The sequence below is a fragment of the Dama dama genome, chromosome 12, assembly GCF_033118175.1.
Source record: "Dama dama isolate Ldn47 chromosome 12, ASM3311817v1, whole genome shotgun sequence".
Classification (NCBI taxonomy): Eukaryota; Metazoa; Chordata; class Mammalia; order Artiodactyla; family Cervidae; genus Dama; species Dama dama.
Window position 1 is genome coordinate 30,453,897 of NC_083692.1, and position 16,001 is coordinate 30,469,897.

General features: G+C 50.1%; 1 protein-coding gene across 1 annotated transcript; it reads left to right on the forward strand.

The window, feature by feature from the left end:
• The first annotated feature begins 3,551 nt into the window (after window positions 1-3,551).
• Window positions 3,552-8,269, forward strand: SIX1 (SIX homeobox 1). The gene is made up of 2 exons (XM_061156936.1): window positions 3,552-4,376; window positions 6,390-8,269. The coding sequence occupies exons 1-2, from the start codon at window positions 3,817-3,819 to the stop codon at window positions 6,682-6,684; spliced, it is 855 nt and encodes a 284-aa protein (XP_061012919.1). The 5' UTR covers window positions 3,552-3,816; the 3' UTR covers window positions 6,685-8,269.
• The last annotated feature ends 7,732 nt before the right edge of the window (window positions 8,270-16,001 follow it).

Below are 16,001 nucleotides of genomic sequence, written 5' to 3' on the forward strand. Positions count from 1 at the left end.
AGCGTCCCCCAGGAGGCAGGTGGGAGGCTGCTCCGGCGCCGCGCCGCCCTCGGAGCCCGGCATCCGGAGAGGTCGAGGGCACCTGGAGTTTCCGACCAAGTAAAGGAAAAAGATGAACGTTGTCACTTCAGCCAGGATTTGGGATCCTCACTGCCCCAGAGCGACGACGCTAATTCATTGATGAAACACCTTCCAAAGCCCTTCCCTTTCAAATATCTGTAGGTAGAGTAGAATCCTCGCTGACGTTCTTGATGGCAAAAGAATTCCAAGAAAACGGGCCAGGAGCCTCCAAGCAGCTCGCTCCAAGCCAGAAGGGAAATAAGTGGGTCTCAGCCAGAGGACACAAGGCCTTGTGTTAACTCGACCTAGAAACCCCAACACCAACTGATGCCTCCGCATCGACCTTTCCACAGACCAGTTGTGTGCACCGGGCGGTTACCTGCACGGAGGAGGCACAGAAGAGCAGAAACTTGGTGTTGGGAGCCCCTTTCTAGCTGTGTTACCCTGGGGACCCACGAAGCGGCGAGGGCAGCAGCTCTTGCTGCTCGTTGCCTTTAAATCTCCGACGAATCTCTGTTTTCTTGTGATTTGCATTGACAGCAAAAGGTTTTAAGTTACTAGAACAACTCAAACCTTTCTGTGTGCGATTTAAAATGGATCATTTGGTTTATGTGGTTTGTAAATTCATGTCATTTTACCTCTTTTAGTGGTTTGCAGTGAAAGGTTCCATTTTGGGAAACCTTATATATCCGAGCCAATAATTAACATTTATAAAAATTGGTTTCCCTAACCGAGGGATCGAAATAGCAGGTAGGCTCGTTGGTACAAAGCGAATAGCACATTTCCTTTCTAATCGTGCGATCTACTGGACTGAACACTAGGAGAGAAAGGCTGGCGGCCAGGGCACGGCCTCCAAGGACGAGCACCCCTTCTTATCAACCCCGGTGCCCGGGTGCCGCATCCGCACAGTGGTCTTCCCAGTTGTCGCCACCGTCTAGTGCGTCTTGATTCCTTTTGAAGAGAGATGAAAAGAAGTGGGCAGGGAGGTCTGGAGGAAGCCGGGGGCGGGGAAGGTGGTGGGTGTCTAATTGTCATCTCTCTGCTCCCTGTAAATCTATACCTGCCCTTATTTGTCCAAGCTGTGCCTCATTTCCTTATACAAAATTGTTAATTACAAAGTACATCCCATACTCAACTTACCCTTTGTCTTTTAAGAGACGAGGTTATATTTACAGACTCCCCCGTTCCCCCCCAACACACACACACACACACACACACACACACACACACACACACACACATTGTAATTCTGCGCACTTGCTCCAGACTTTAGGGTATTAAGTGATTTTTTAGAGCCGAGTTTAAACCTCCCTTCCAGTCTGCACACAGCTGCCATGTCAATAAGGACTGTTCCAAGCAGAGACATTCCTTCTGGCAGGACACTGCAGCTCTTCAAGACTTCGTATGAGACATCATGAGCACTAAAATAAGACCATGAGGGAAAATGACCAGACACATGGGCTTGGGCTCAGCTCTGCCAGGTTTCCAGTTTAGAAAGTAAGTCATTCGGCACACCATGTGGTAGGGGTTCTCTTGAAATAATATGCACCCATTAAATGCACTTAAAGATAATCCCAAACATAATGAAATATCAGCATTTGCTTCCAAGTTCTAATTGCCTAGGATACTGAAGGGTTTCAAGGTTTCAAAGATGCAGAAAGCTTTGTTTGGGAGTTCATTGGAGCAGCAGCTTCGTGTCGCCTCAGTCTCAGGAGAGACAGATGGGGGTGGGTAGGGTGTGGAAACCCTTCCTGACTTTAAGATGTACATTGCAGGGTGCACTGGAATGGGTGCATTGTTTTAAAACCATCTAAATAATACAAGGGGAAACCCACACAGTGCTTCTCCTTCTTCCATTCCCACTTTTGTCTCAATATGTAAATGGTTCTGTGATGTATGCTCTTGCTGATGGAACCAAAACATATTTAAAGAAGACAAGCAAACTTAAAGAACCTAGAGTTTGTTCCGCATTTACTAAGAGGACGCATTTAAATCAAAAGCATTTTTGAAGTGTACTTAAAATTCTGTTTTGAACTTATCTAATCAGAGATAAGTATAGTCATAAAGTCACTCTCCTTCTACCCTTTGGCTCCCCTTATCTCCATGCATTGTTCTTATCTCCTGCCAGTCTCAGCTACTGACAATAGATTATCTCTATTTAGAGACGCTAATTGTTTTCAAAATCTTTTTAATAATTGCTTTGCAACAAGGTGTGCAAATGAGGCTTAAGATAATTACAGCTCCATTTGTTTGTGTAGTTTTACTAAGCATTCTCCACACACACATGAAATAACAGATGATGGGACTGAAACTGCAAGACATCTCTCAGTCCCTGGCAGTAAAATAGGCCAGCATTGCAATCTACACACACGCGCACACACACACACACACACACGCACGCACATGCACACACACACACACACCTCTCTTTATTTAATCTTCTTGGAGCCGCGGTCGTCCTCGCTTTGAGGGCAGTGTCCCTCTCAGACCAGGGCAATATTATGTTACAACCGAACGGCTATTGGAGCCGGACACAGTTTTATTTAATTTACACCCCATCCAGCGCCTTTCGTGCGATGTTCCCAAAGCATTTCTGCTAATAGCAAGTAAAGCTTCTCAGCATTCCTCAGTAGCAGAGGTGGCAACCGCACCGATAGGGAAACCGAGTCCACAAGCCTGCCTGCCGACTTAAGCCACAGATCATTAAAATTCCGAATCGCAAATGAACCCTTGGAATCTCTATTTGCTCAGCAACTATGCTCTACACAACTCTTCTCTTGGTCCCACATAGTCGCGGCCTTTTGAGAATGAGGGAAGCGCTATACAGCTGGGAGTATTTGTGCGCTTTGGAGGGCGGTGGGGGCAGGAGAGAAGAGGGGAGGAAATTAGGTTTGGCTCCTGGAGCTGAAGCCAGCCAGGAGAAGCCATTCTTGCAGCGACTGCAGCCCGGAGGACTGGTCTACTCTTGTATTATTTATCGCGTTCCATAAGCTATTCATCAATCCATTACTTATTCATTCCAACATTAAGGTAATTAAATATGAGCTCACCGGGAAATGGCAAGTCTGCAAAGGACAGGGACAGAGGTACGGAGGGAGAGGAGGGGAATTAGAAGGTCTGGAGCCATTGATTTGTGCAAAGATGTGCGCGGCTGCCCTTAGGTGACACAGCAGAGGGGGCTCATGTTGCAAGGTCCTGACGCGCTCACCCACTCCCACCGCCCCCCGTCCCCGGGAAGCACCGCTCCCTCCCTCCTCCCCACTTCGCTTCCCACCACTCGCGGTCCCTCTCCTCCCTCCACTCCCTATCCCTCGCTGTACAGCCTCGCCCTCCCCGCGCGGGGCGGCGCGGCCTCGCGGCCCGGCCCGGCGGCGCGCGGGCTGGCCAGCCCCGGATAGGCGCCGCCCGCAGCCAATCAGCGTGCCGAGGACGCTGCGCGCTTTAAGGCAGCTGCAGGGAGAACAGAAACCAAGTTCCCCGGCAACGAGCAGCATCCACCCGGCCAGAGGCAGGAGCCAGCGAGGGCCGAAAAGCTGCGGAGTGAGCCGGCCGTTCCTTTTCCAGCGCGCGCTCTCCTCCTCCTCCACTTACTCGGCCGCCCGTCTTCAAGTCTCGACTCGCTTTTACGCCTTCGCACAGCCTAGGGAGGGGGTTAGAAGCTGCCGCGCCCCCCTCCCTGCGGCTGCCTCCCGCTGCTTTTTCGGCTCTGCTCCCTGCCGCGTGCGCCCGGGTAGTGCGCCCCGGCAGGCCCCAGCCATGTCGATGCTGCCATCGTTCGGCTTCACGCAGGAGCAAGTGGCGTGCGTGTGCGAGGTTCTGCAGCAAGGCGGGAACCTGGAGCGCCTGGGCAGGTTCCTGTGGTCGCTGCCCGCCTGCGACCACCTGCACAAGAATGAAAGCGTGCTCAAGGCCAAGGCCGTGGTCGCCTTCCACCGCGGCAACTTCCGCGAGCTCTACAAGATTTTGGAGAGCCACCAGTTCTCGCCTCACAATCACCCCAAGCTGCAACAACTGTGGCTGAAGGCTCACTACGTGGAAGCCGAGAAGTTACGCGGCCGGCCCCTGGGCGCGGTGGGCAAATATCGGGTGCGCCGAAAATTCCCTTTGCCACGAACCATCTGGGACGGCGAGGAGACCAGCTATTGCTTCAAGGAGAAGTCGCGGGGCGTGCTGCGGGAGTGGTACGCACATAACCCCTACCCCTCGCCGCGTGAGAAGCGAGAGCTGGCCGAGGCCACCGGTCTCACCACCACCCAGGTCAGCAACTGGTTTAAGAACCGGAGGCAAAGAGACCGGGCCGCCGAGGCCAAGGAAAGGTACGCGGCAGCATGCCCGCAGATCGGGCAACCCTGGGAAGCCTTCCTTTCCCCTCCGCCCCTTTCCACCCCCGCAGGCACCGACCACCTCGATCACCCCGCTGGCCCGAGCCGCTCCGCGGGGCGGCGCCCAGGCCTCCGCGGCACTGCGGCGAAAGTTCATGAACTCTGAGATCGCTTGCTAGGGATGGGGGGGTGTGGGGCGGTGTTCATCTGATTTTGAGTGTCCGCGCGTGGATTTCCTGGGATGTGAGTGTCGGGAAACGTTGGCGCTAGGTTTGTTTTTCATGTCTTCTTGGCTGGCTAGGGGGAGAGGAGTGGCGGGTGGAGAGTGAGTTTTTAGATCAAGCAGAAGGGAAATGGTGATTGGTATCGCGGGGGGGAGGGGTTCAGTGGGGCTGAGGGTCTCGAACCTCCCTCCTCTCGCACCCCGGAAGGGTGGAGCTGGCCTGAAACTTCTGCTGTTTCCACTCGCGCCCGGTTCTTCAGTCGCGCTTTCCTGGCAGTCTTTTGGGTGAGAGGTCGCTTCCATCCGCACTAGCTGCACAAAGGGAGGAGTCTTTCGAAAGAAGCCCACAGAAGAGAGTGCTTTGGGAGGGTTGGCGCTGCTTAGACTCCCCGGCGCCCCAAGCCCAGAACTGACTGCTCGTCGTCGGCTCCCTCGCGCGTGGCCGGGCGCCGCGGCGGGTCCGGCCCGCTGTCCGCGCCGCTCACCCGGGCGAGGAATGGGTCTCCAGTCTCAGACTTCTCTCACCCCAGAACACAGAAGCCAACATTTTTTTTTCCAACCTGTCTCTGCCTCTCCCCTCCTCATGCGAACACCCCAGGCCACCTGGCCCGGCTCCACTCTTTTGCTGTAGAGTTTCCGACCGAGATTCGGAAGAGCCTTGGGGAGGCGGCGGCGGCGGGGAGAGCGCTCCGGGGAGCCGAGCAGTTTAGGGGAAACCTGAACGCCCGAGTCGGCCGAGTTTCTTTTGTTCGCTTCGGAGCCTGGGGGCCGAAGAAGTCGCCGCCTTGTTTCCCTCTGGGAAGCAAGAGTCTGGAGAAATTCAGCTGAGATGGGCATTTTGGGAGAGAGGGACTGCGAGAGATGGGGAGAGGTGGAGAGACAGGCACCTCCGGGGTGGGAGCATTCTGGAGGCAGAAGCGCGAGGGCTGCGAGACCTTACAGTTTACCAGCGCCGAGCGCCCAGGCTGACACCCCGGTACATCACACCCGCTCAGACTGTGCCGGGTCTTGACGCTCCCCTGCCGGGAAAGGGTGCGCCGGTGTGGGTGTCCGCAGGGAGTTTGAAAGAGCACCGTGAGGCACTGAGGACTGAGCGAATAACACCGGGCCAGGGACGGTACAGTTCCATTTAGACGTCTGTTACAAAACGGCCGTCCTTTAAGCCAGGCCAGAGGGCCCACTCCCTGATGAAATCGGAGAGACTGGCTGCGCTCCCTGTGTTTACTCAGGTCACTGGGCCGCTCTGGACACCACTTCCCATGACCTGTCCTGTGCCTCTGAAACCACAACCTCCAGGCAGGGGCAGGGAAACTCGATGGTTAATTGTTTCCTCAGATGGGAACAGGACAATTGACTTGATTCACCACCAAACATCTGTGCACTGGGCGATGTTCGACCCCACCCCCCGTCATTTTCTTCATCACCAACAACCATTTGTTGGAAGATTTTCAGATTTCTTTATTTCTAAATGTGGTACTCACGCCTTGATAGGTATTTAATAATAACTGTTAGAACAAAAATTTAAAAATAATTTTTGTGCATTTCAAATCAGCCCTGCTGATTTGACTTTCCAAACTCTGGAAGAGGAAAGGACTCAGCATCACCTTTCTCAAGTATCTTAGGCCTCGTCTCTTACCCCCAGGACTCTGTGGGGTGGGTGAGAGGGCAGAACTCCATTTGGGTCAGTGACTGATTGCACAATGGCCCTTTCCTTCTTCCAGCTCCCCTCCCTCCATCTCACACTTTTTTTTTTTAACCATATGGTGTTGTCCTCTGTTTCTTAGGGAGAACACCGAAAACAATAACTCCTCCTCCAACAAGCAGAATCAACTCTCTCCTCTGGAAGGGGGCAAGCCACTCATGTCCAGCTCAGAAGAAGAGTTCTCACCTCCCCAGAGTCCAGACCAGAACTCGGTCCTTCTGCTGCAGGGCAACATGGGCCACGCCAGGAGCTCCAACTATTCTCTCCCGGGTTTAACAGCCTCGCAGTCAGCGCACAGCCTGCAAGCCCACCAGCATCAGCTCCAGGACTCCCTGCTGGGCCCCCTCACCTCCAGTTTGGTGGACTTGGGGTCCTAAGAAGGGAGGGACTGGGGCCTCGAAGCAGCAACTAGGGACACTTGTAAATAGACATCAGGAACACTTTTTGCAGCTTGTTTCTGGGGTTCTTTGCGCATAAAGGAATGGTGGACTTTCACAAATATCTTTTTAAAAATCAAAACCAACAGCGATCTCAAACGTAGTGCCCTCTTCTCTCCGACTCTTTCCACTTATACATTTCCCCTCCCAGTGTGGGGATCAGGGGAAAAAAAAAAAACCCAAACAAACAAAAACATCCAGTTACCCAGCCTTGGTTCTGGGCAACCCGTGTTCCTGCTTCAGTAGGCTTCCTTTTTCTTTTTTCTTTTTTTTTTTCAGTGAATGGAATTACAGATCAACTGGATTTTAATTATTTCATCTTAATTTATTTATGGGAAATGTTTTGAGAAGAGGAAAAGGAAATGAAAATGAGAGAGAGAGGGAAGTTAAAACAGTGAAAAGATCCTCCAGCCTGAGAGGAACTGGTTGCATTCTTAAGGTGAATAGGGAAAATATGATCTTATACCTTTTTTGATGGGGAAAATTAAGTTTACATTTTTCATATTTAGTGTTAAATAATTTTATGTAGATTAAAAGGAAAGAACAGTATTAGGGGGAAAAAAAACAAGTGCCTAAATGTCTTAATGCTCTCTATGTGAGGCAGTTAGAAATAGAAGTGACCATTAGTAACACAACTATTTTTGTCAAATTTAGTGGGGTTTTTTGGTTGTTGTTTGTTTTCTTGGGTTTTTTTATGGCAAACTTTAAAAAATGTACCAATGTGAAAAAACACTTTCCTGAATGCCATTACTTCTCATGCCCTTGAAGCTCTCATATCTGTAGCCTACTCCTGTTAAGGGTTTCTCCTATTCCTAGTTTCTAGCTTGCAAAAATACGTAACAAATCTGGCTACCTGGTATTTGTTACTAAAACAGCATGTGTTTGCAGGTTTCTTTTCCATTGTACCTAAACCAGTCTAAATTAAAACTTAGTAGAACACCAGGAGTACTGATTCTGTTTCTGAAAGGTGAGTTGTGTACTGCTGTCATTGGGCCCCCCCCCCCTTTTTTTTTAACAAATAGGGTTTTTTTTTCTTTATTACTTAATGGTGGTTATGAATTGCAGGGTACGTTGAAGGCCATCCCCTGAACCAAGAATGGTGACTGAGTTAATTATATGACAGAAAAAGAGCGAATTCAAATTTGGTGTATTTATTTATTTTTTATTACTTAGCTATACAGTTTTGTTTACCACTAGCTTTTCTCCACAGAATTCGTACGTTCGGTCTTTTGTATTATTAACAAATTTATGACAAGACTGTGAAAGTAAAATAATTTATCTGCTTGGAGAACAAAAGGGAACTCGTACAAGGATAGCAACATTGTGAATTAGTCTGTACAAATAGAAAGCAGACCGACAGGACAGGAGCTCTTTGCAGTGCTGCCGGATGGTGTCCAGAAAAAATCCCAGTAATCATGTAGGCTCCATATTATTTTTGCCTGGGGCAAAAATGATGTACCTTGTATTTAGCTTTTAAAATTAGTGAAACAAATGGCATTATTTATTAAAATTCTACTCAGGATAACAGGATTGGCTTGTTTGTGCTTTGTAAAATATTGCTCCCCAGAGGAATTCTATTTATTTTATGACATGACAGTTTCATAATTTTGATTTTTCTCCATCTGTGTCACCATTAGGATGTTCATTTCTTACTCTTTCCTATCTTTCCTGTCCTGATCTATAAGTGGGGGTAGGGGTATTAAGGCCTTCTTCTTCTTATTATTATTTTTTAATGCCAAATGGCTTTGACTGAGTTCCAGGGAGAAAGGGTCACTGTACTTAACTGTAGTCACTTTTACTTATAAAGTCATTTTTCCTCTCAGTGATGGACAGATGTTCACACAGCTGCTCAGAGACCATCCTTTGCATTGGGAGCTCAGAGTCCCAATCTCCCTTGTTAGTGTTTTGGATCATTAAGTTGGTGTTTATTTAAGTCACTAGGGTGTTTATTCTCCACGTCTTGGGCCACGGAGAAATGCCACCCTCTGCAGGAGGGGCTCTCACAGGGGATCTCCTCGCATTCTTCACATTCACTGCCCAAAACAAACACCCAGCACAAAGATAGCTTTCAATGACCCTGACAAGCTTCAAAGGACACCGCGGAAATCTCCCTGGAAAATAGGAAGGGCCAATTACTTTAATTTCTTACAAGCCCTCTCTTCCTACTCTGATGACTACCCCCCACTCTTCCAGCTCTGTTGAGTATAATTTTAGACTCAGGGAAGTTCTGTCTCCCTGGGTGCCTCGGCCCACTTCCTGCTGCCTTGGTTGGTGAATCTTGGAAATGTCTGCAGATCTGGCAAGGAGCAGAGCAGGCCGGCCGGTCCTGTAAAAGCCCCTGTGATTACTACTTGTAAACTCGTTAAAAGGACAATTTTCTGTCACAGTCATAAACTCTTTGTAAAATCCCTGGCATTCGATCCAGAGTGCACATATTCCAGATGTGTTTAATAAGAAATTGCACAATGTGCCTCCCTCACCATCCTCCTCTCGGTCTGGCTAAACCGGGGACAAGCAGGAGGAGGTGAGAAAGCTGGATGTTACCTTGAGTTTTCTTGGCAATCATTTTAGAGCAATCACTGGGGGGGAACTAACCATATTTCTTTTTTTCCTCGAGGAAATCTTCAAGGACCAGCTGTCAAGGGACCTCCAATTTACCTTCTCGTCTTCTCAGTTTAACTGAATCAAAAGCCACTTTCTGATTTCTCCTTTACAGATTTCGTAAGGAGAGCCAAAAGTAATAAACAATGATTTCTAGATAGTTTTTAGAACGAAACCTTACAGAATTTTACCGAGTAAAATAAAGTAATACTATACTGGGGCGATTTTCAAACTTTGGATATTTTAAATCTGAACACAGGATACTTCGGGTCCCGGTTGCCTCTTCGCCTTGACCTCTTGGCTGAGAACGAAGCTTCTTTAAATACTCGGGAGGCCGGAGGGCTTGGCCGGCGGTTCCTGAATTTTGGCTTAGCAGACAGGGACTCAAGAGCCCCCAAGCCCCATGAGAACCAGACGCCGCTGGGGCCGGGAATTATCCTCCAGGCAAAGAGAGCTCAGTCTTGACCCAGAGATGAAGTGGAGGCTTCCAGGAAGAGGCAGCGGCACTGGCACTTGTGGGCGAACTCTGAATTTGCTGAGCAGTGACCCTTGTCCGGCAGCTGTCCCCCGCACCCTGAGGGCCGGTCGGGCCCCTGGCACTGACCGCGCACCGAGCGGCTGCTCCTCTTACTCGCCGCTGCCGCCGCCGCCGCCGCGCCTACAGCTGCGGCCGAAAGGGCTTCATTCCTTTTGCCTCCGCCGCCTGGAGGTCTTCGCTCAAGTCTGCAGGCAGAACTCCAGGTTAAGGGAGCCAAAGGTTTCCGTTCCGCGCGTCTCAGGATGCAGGAAACTGGGGGGGTTTCTCCTGCCACCCCGCAGACTCCGGAGGCTGCTCCTGCTCCTCTGCCCTCCCGAGGGACGGGGAGTCGAGGCGCCGCTGCTCTCCGCCCCCAGACCCGGGCGGGGTCCCCTCACCTCCGCACCGAGGATCGCTCACATCCACATTCCAGGAGGGAGTCGCATCACAGCAGCTCCAGGCGCGGGGCCTGGTGGCGCGGCCCGCGGAGCCCCTGAAAGCAGAGGCTGCAAGGAGGTGCCGCGGCCTGAGCTTCGTGGGACAACGCGGCTGCCGTGGCCTTGGGCACCCCGGAGCCACATCCTAAGCCCTCGTCGGGTCTTCCTCTTTTGAGTCAAGGAGCTAAATTCCTGGCGAGACCCCCGAGCGGCGCTGAAAGCACTCCTGAAGGAGTTGGACCAGGCCGGGTGGTGGCAGGAGGAAGCGATCGTGACCGCTCACGGCTCCCGGGCGGGGCGGCAGGTGGGAGCGCCCCTGGGTCTCAGACGCCAAGGCGGCCGTGCTGAAGCCCCCGAGCTTGGTCGGGAGGCGGCCTAGGCCCCACCGCCCTCCCCGCGTCACGTATGGCCCGTGTCTTTTGCTTCCTGCGGCCTGGGTTTTGGCTCACGGGCCTGGGCTCATTCCCCGCGCGTTCGGCGGAGGGGTGCCAGAGGGCGCCCCTTCGATGGCCAAGGAGAGCGGCCTGGGTTTCTAGGGTCTCGGGCACGACCGGGAGGCAGCTCGGCTTCATCGACCAGCCGGGCCTGGTCAGGCGTTTCCCGCCCTGGCCCGAGGCCCTGGGGGTGAGCCGAGGCCCTTTCCCCACGCACCACCGGGGCCCCAGGAAGGAGGCGCAGGCCGAGGCCCGCAGCGTGCTTCGGGTTGGGCCGTCACGGCGCACACTCTGCCCTTCTTTAGTGGGGTAGGTGGCGTTGACAGGAACAGGTGGGTCAGGGTTAAGGTGAAGAAAGTGGCCGATGGCCCACCTGCTCCCTCTATGCTATTTCTTCTTTCTCTGGTTTTTCCCAGTAGACTAAAAACTCTCCCAGGCTACCTCCTCCAGCCACCCCGAAGCCAGCAGCACTAGTGTCTGTGCCCACTTAGTCCAGGGGCAATTCGCACCAAGGGTACCCGAGGGCTCAGTCCCTTAACCCTCAGGTATGCTCTTAGGTGGTGACTTGTGAGCCCCCTCAAGGTCATAGTGATCCTGCCTCCCCTTCCTCTCCAGTCTGATTGAATCTGATAGTACACCTGGCAGATGTTCTCTGAAGACATGGGTTAAATCAGCCAGGACAGAGAAGTCAAAATCTTGGGGGAATTGTTGGCTTGTCCTCTACCCAGAAAAAGTGCTGCCCTGGAAGGCCACATTTTCTCTAGTGTTTTAAACTGAGTATACACACACAACTTCGTTCCAGCTGATGAAATTGGAAACTTGTTCTCCCACTGAGGATGGCAATCAGTGTTTAAGGCGCTGTGGTCCTTTCAGACAGTGAGGAACAACACTGCAGTAGCATTTAAAAACAAAGAGAAAGAGACTGCTTGAGGCGCGGGTGGATGCCAGACTCTTTCCCTTCTGAGTTTCAGCTTCTCTTCTTTTAACTTGTTAATGGACAGCTGAGACCCCACTTCTCAGCAGGCAGAGCACAAACACCTTAAGGTCTGCTCTCCTATATTGCTTCACTACCTGGGAGTCGTCCCCCTCCCCTTTTGCAAAAGTGCCCACTAACTGTTTTCCTTTGCATAACATTAAAATATTCTTAAAATCGCCTGCGTCTCCCCCCAACCCCGTCCAACAGGAGAATGCAGAAAGAAAAACTAATTAAAAAAACTAAAAAATGCAACCCAATCTTATCTTTGAAAGAGAAAAGAGTTAACTTCAGATTTAACACACACTTAAGTGTATCTGAAATGGCTACCCAATTGTAATTAAAATACTACTAGGTGATATTGGCTGCTCTCCCTTCACTGCCCTTAATGGTTGTCATTAAAAAGACAGATAAGTAGAAAGAAAGATGGAGACATGGAAATGTATACCAGCTCTCTCCATCTGGTCCCTTGCTCTCGCTATCCTCCCTAGCTTAGAAGATAAATCTTTTATGGAACTGACACAGGCAGATCCAAATAGAAGCACTGATGGATTAACTCAAAGCAAATTTATTTTAATTTGCTATATAATTTATTTTAGAATAAGATTTTAAATTGATCATAACTTTTAAAATGCCATGACTTATTTATAACAGATACATAGTTTGTTGATGAAGTGGTAGTTCAGGACCTGAGCTGATACGCATTTGGCATCTTAAAGGGGAAAAAAAAGGCCCCAGACTACATATTTCTTAAGATTTTTTTTTTAAAAACCAAAACTTTGAAATGTTCTTTAACATTCCATAGAGCTGGCAGTTGGCATCCCTGATACAAAAATCTGCAGCTTCCAATCGGCAAGCCTGTAAAACCAACTTTCTAGGTGTTTTCAACCTTCTATTAAGTATTTTAACAAATTCAACTCCTCTCCTTCACGCCTTTAAGGCATGGCTTTAGCTGCTTTGCAGCACTTCAGTTCTAATCTGGGTTGCCAGTTATCCAAATGATCTAAATACCAGGGAAAGGCAATGGGGCTGTGAAAAAACAAAAACAAAAAAACCCAAATCAAACCTACATAGCTATGACATTTTTAGTTGGCTCTCGAACAGATATTATTTTTGAACTATGAGCATCACTATGCAGCACAAAGTTCCCCTTAATTTTTGCAGCTTTGTGTGTGTGTATTAGTGGTGGGGACTGGTGTGGTTGGTGGAGAGGAGCAGCAATTTACAGAACTTAGAGAGAAAATGCACATTTTGAAGGTGAGGTGGCATAATCTTCCATACCATGCAAAAGGAAATTTTACATCAAAATCAACGAGGTAATTAATGAAGGAGCATTAGCTCTGTTCCTAGGATGCCAAGAATATGAAGGTAAGTAACAGCTTAAAAAATTAAGATAGGACAGCATGCCTTAGTATCTATGAAGTGAGCAGAACATTTAAACAATTGAAGCCTTGTCTGTCTTCAGATATGTGGTGAATATTTTCTATGCGTTGCTGATGCTATATAAACATAACTTGCTTCCTCCTAAAGTCAAGTTCTTTATTTTAATTGAAGAATAATATTGCTCAGGGCTCTACCTCTGAGTACAAATAGATAATCTAAGAAAATCAGTTCTGGGAATCTGGAACCAATGGCTGTTTTCAAAATAAACAGACAAAATCTTCATAAAGAAGGCCAGGAGGATTATTTTTACACACAGTATATCTCCTGATTTCTCACCAAAAAAAAAAAAAAAAACCCTTTTATGGAAAGACTAAAAGGCAGAATGACAATGGAATCCCCTTACCATATTTCTGTTTTTAAAAATCATCCTGATTTAAGACTCCCAAGCTGTCTTGGTTAAAGTTTCCAATATTAATATATCTTAGAAGCAAATCTGTGTGCACTTCCTCTTTCCTTCTTTTTTTTTTTTTTTTTTTTAAATTTGCTAGTGTGGGGACAGAGATACAGGACAAATGTATTACAATTTTTTTTAAAAGGTGTAATTTAAAACTTGTGTTTATAATATTTAATGAATAGCAGGTAAACAGTATCCTCACAGCAAAGAACACGTTTGCTTTGTGCATTTGTTCAGCTAACTCAACCAAGGAAATGAATAAGGGAAAATTTGAAATCATTCTGATTGTCCAACACAGAGCCCAATATGGATGGTCAACAAGGCTGACTTAGGGAAGAATCTCGGGGGTGGGCGGGGAACACCCATTTACAGAAATTTCTTAGACGCTCATGTCAGAGTAGAGATTTTCCTTTTATTAGGATCCCAACTCCGCTGACACCCCAGGCAGGAAGATGGCCAGATCTACCTAAGTTTGGAGATCACATGTGGGCTTCCTTTCAGTAGATAGGACCAGGTGACCCGAAGATGCCCCATTCGAATTGGTTCCTAGGTTCCAAGTCCCACTAAGATGGGAACCTCACAAACTAAGAAACTGCCAAGTGGAGCAGATATAGAGATGTTCCCTCCAAATGTCATTCTTGTCATGTGGTGTGAATGTGTGTGGTGAGCTTTCCGAAAATGTATTTTTCGTTCCCTTGGGGGACAAGAAAGAGTTAATTTGTTTTCTGACAGGTTTCACACTGTGGGCAGGTCTGCCAAAAAAGAGAGGAAACAGAGAACAGCGTATGATTAATTCTACCTGTTTTTCCCATGAGCGATCACCTGCTCCAGGGGTCATGAATCGCAGGTAGCTCTCCCTCTCCAGGGCTCTGAGAGCTTCGTTTGTTTGGTGACAGCTGAGTGACAAGGCCTGAAACCCGAACCCATCGCCCGGCCTGATGGGGGGATAAAAACTCTGGATGTTCCCTCAAACATTTCAGGAAATGAAAGTTGTAACGCGATCCCTCCTGCGCCCACAGCTCCCCCAGCAAACACAAAAGCTCAAAGGAGCCTACTCGGATTGAATTCGGCCTAGAGTTGATGGAGGGAAAGCGGAGCCCGACGCGGGGCGGGGGGAGGCGAAGGGAGCGGGCCGCGGCCGCGGCCGGCAGGCTTTCTGAAGCAGGACTGAGGAGTGCAGAGCGGGGAGCGAGCTGGGCGCCCGAGGCCCGGGCGCCCCTGGGGGGCCGGCTTCCACGCGGCGTCCCAAGCGCCCTGAGCCTCCAGACCGTGTGGACAGCTGCCGCCCCCTACGTTACATCTGTCTTTAGGGTCAGTCTGAAGTGGGAAGGCAACCCTGCGGCCTCGAGCCCTGAGCAGATCCCTGCTATTTGCGCGGCCTCCGCACCAGGGCCTAGAGTCCCCTGCGGGCCGCAGCGCAGGCCCGGGCCCCACCTTTGCGCCCACGGCGGCCTGGGCGGAGGCTCTGGGACCCCGCGCCTGCTTTCGGGCGGAGGTTGGACCTTCTCACCCGCCCCAGGGCGGGCGCAGAGTGAGCTGCCGGGACCCTGAAGGCCGGGAGGGACGCCGCGCGGGCCTCACTCAGCGCCCTCGCGCTCGGCCGCCCCCATCAGTCAGCAGCACCCATCTGCCTCCGGCCTCGCCCGCACTGGTAGTGGAAGCTCCCCGCCAGTGGCCGGGAGGAAGGCGTGGGGGGCGGGGCGGGGCGGGGGAGCCAGGGGAGCTGAGAAGTTGACGCTCCGACCCCCACGCGGCCAACCGTCCTGGGGTCGTAGTGTCCCGTCAATCAGCGTGCCGGTGCCCGCGCAGCCTCTGGGTTGGTAGGAGGAAGTAAACGCTAGGCCCCCTCAAGGCGAGTTTTCCTCCTTAGCCCTGACAGCTGTTACTGCTTTGTTCTGTAACAGCATTTTCAGTTTTTTTCTCACTCTGTAAATTCAGAAATCTTTCCCAGACATCATCATCAGCCCTTATCTCTCTCCCAACCTTCATTGGGACTAAGAAAGTTATTTTCTTTTACTCTTTTAAACGCAGAAGCTCGTTACAGGGAAAACTGACCTGGGAAGCAGAATAATGCCTTGTCACAGATCCATCACTTGCAAACACTTGCAACTTGTGTGACTTTGGGCAAGTTACCTCACTTGGCCGAGCCTCATCAGGGAAAATGGGAACCATGATACTTACATAGCAGGGGTGCCGTGAAGCTTCAATGAGCTGAAGTATTAAAGGTAAAGTGGCTTGGCACTAAAGACAGTGCCTAGTAGCTATAATTATAACAAGCTTGGAGACTCCTTAGGCGTTCACAGAGCTGCCTGGGAAAATTCCCATGATGCTAGAGTTTCCAGTGAGGGCGGATTATGACTATTTCCGCCTTTCCTGAAACATTGAAAGAAGCACAAGTCATCCTAAGGTTTGATTGGCCTTTGGGGGCAGCCAAAGCTGAGTCTTATTTCTTGAAGGT

Excerpts from the sequence above, each read along its gene's own strand:
- SIX1 (XM_061156936.1), top strand. The coding sequence starts at position 3,817 with ATGTCGATGCTGCCATCGTTCGGCTTCACGCAGGAGCAAGTGGCGTGC. Across the intron at positions 4,377-6,389 it reads GCCGCCGAGGCCAAGGAAAG|GGAGAACACCGAAAACAATA; the intron begins GTACGCGGCAGC and ends TCTGTTTCTTAG.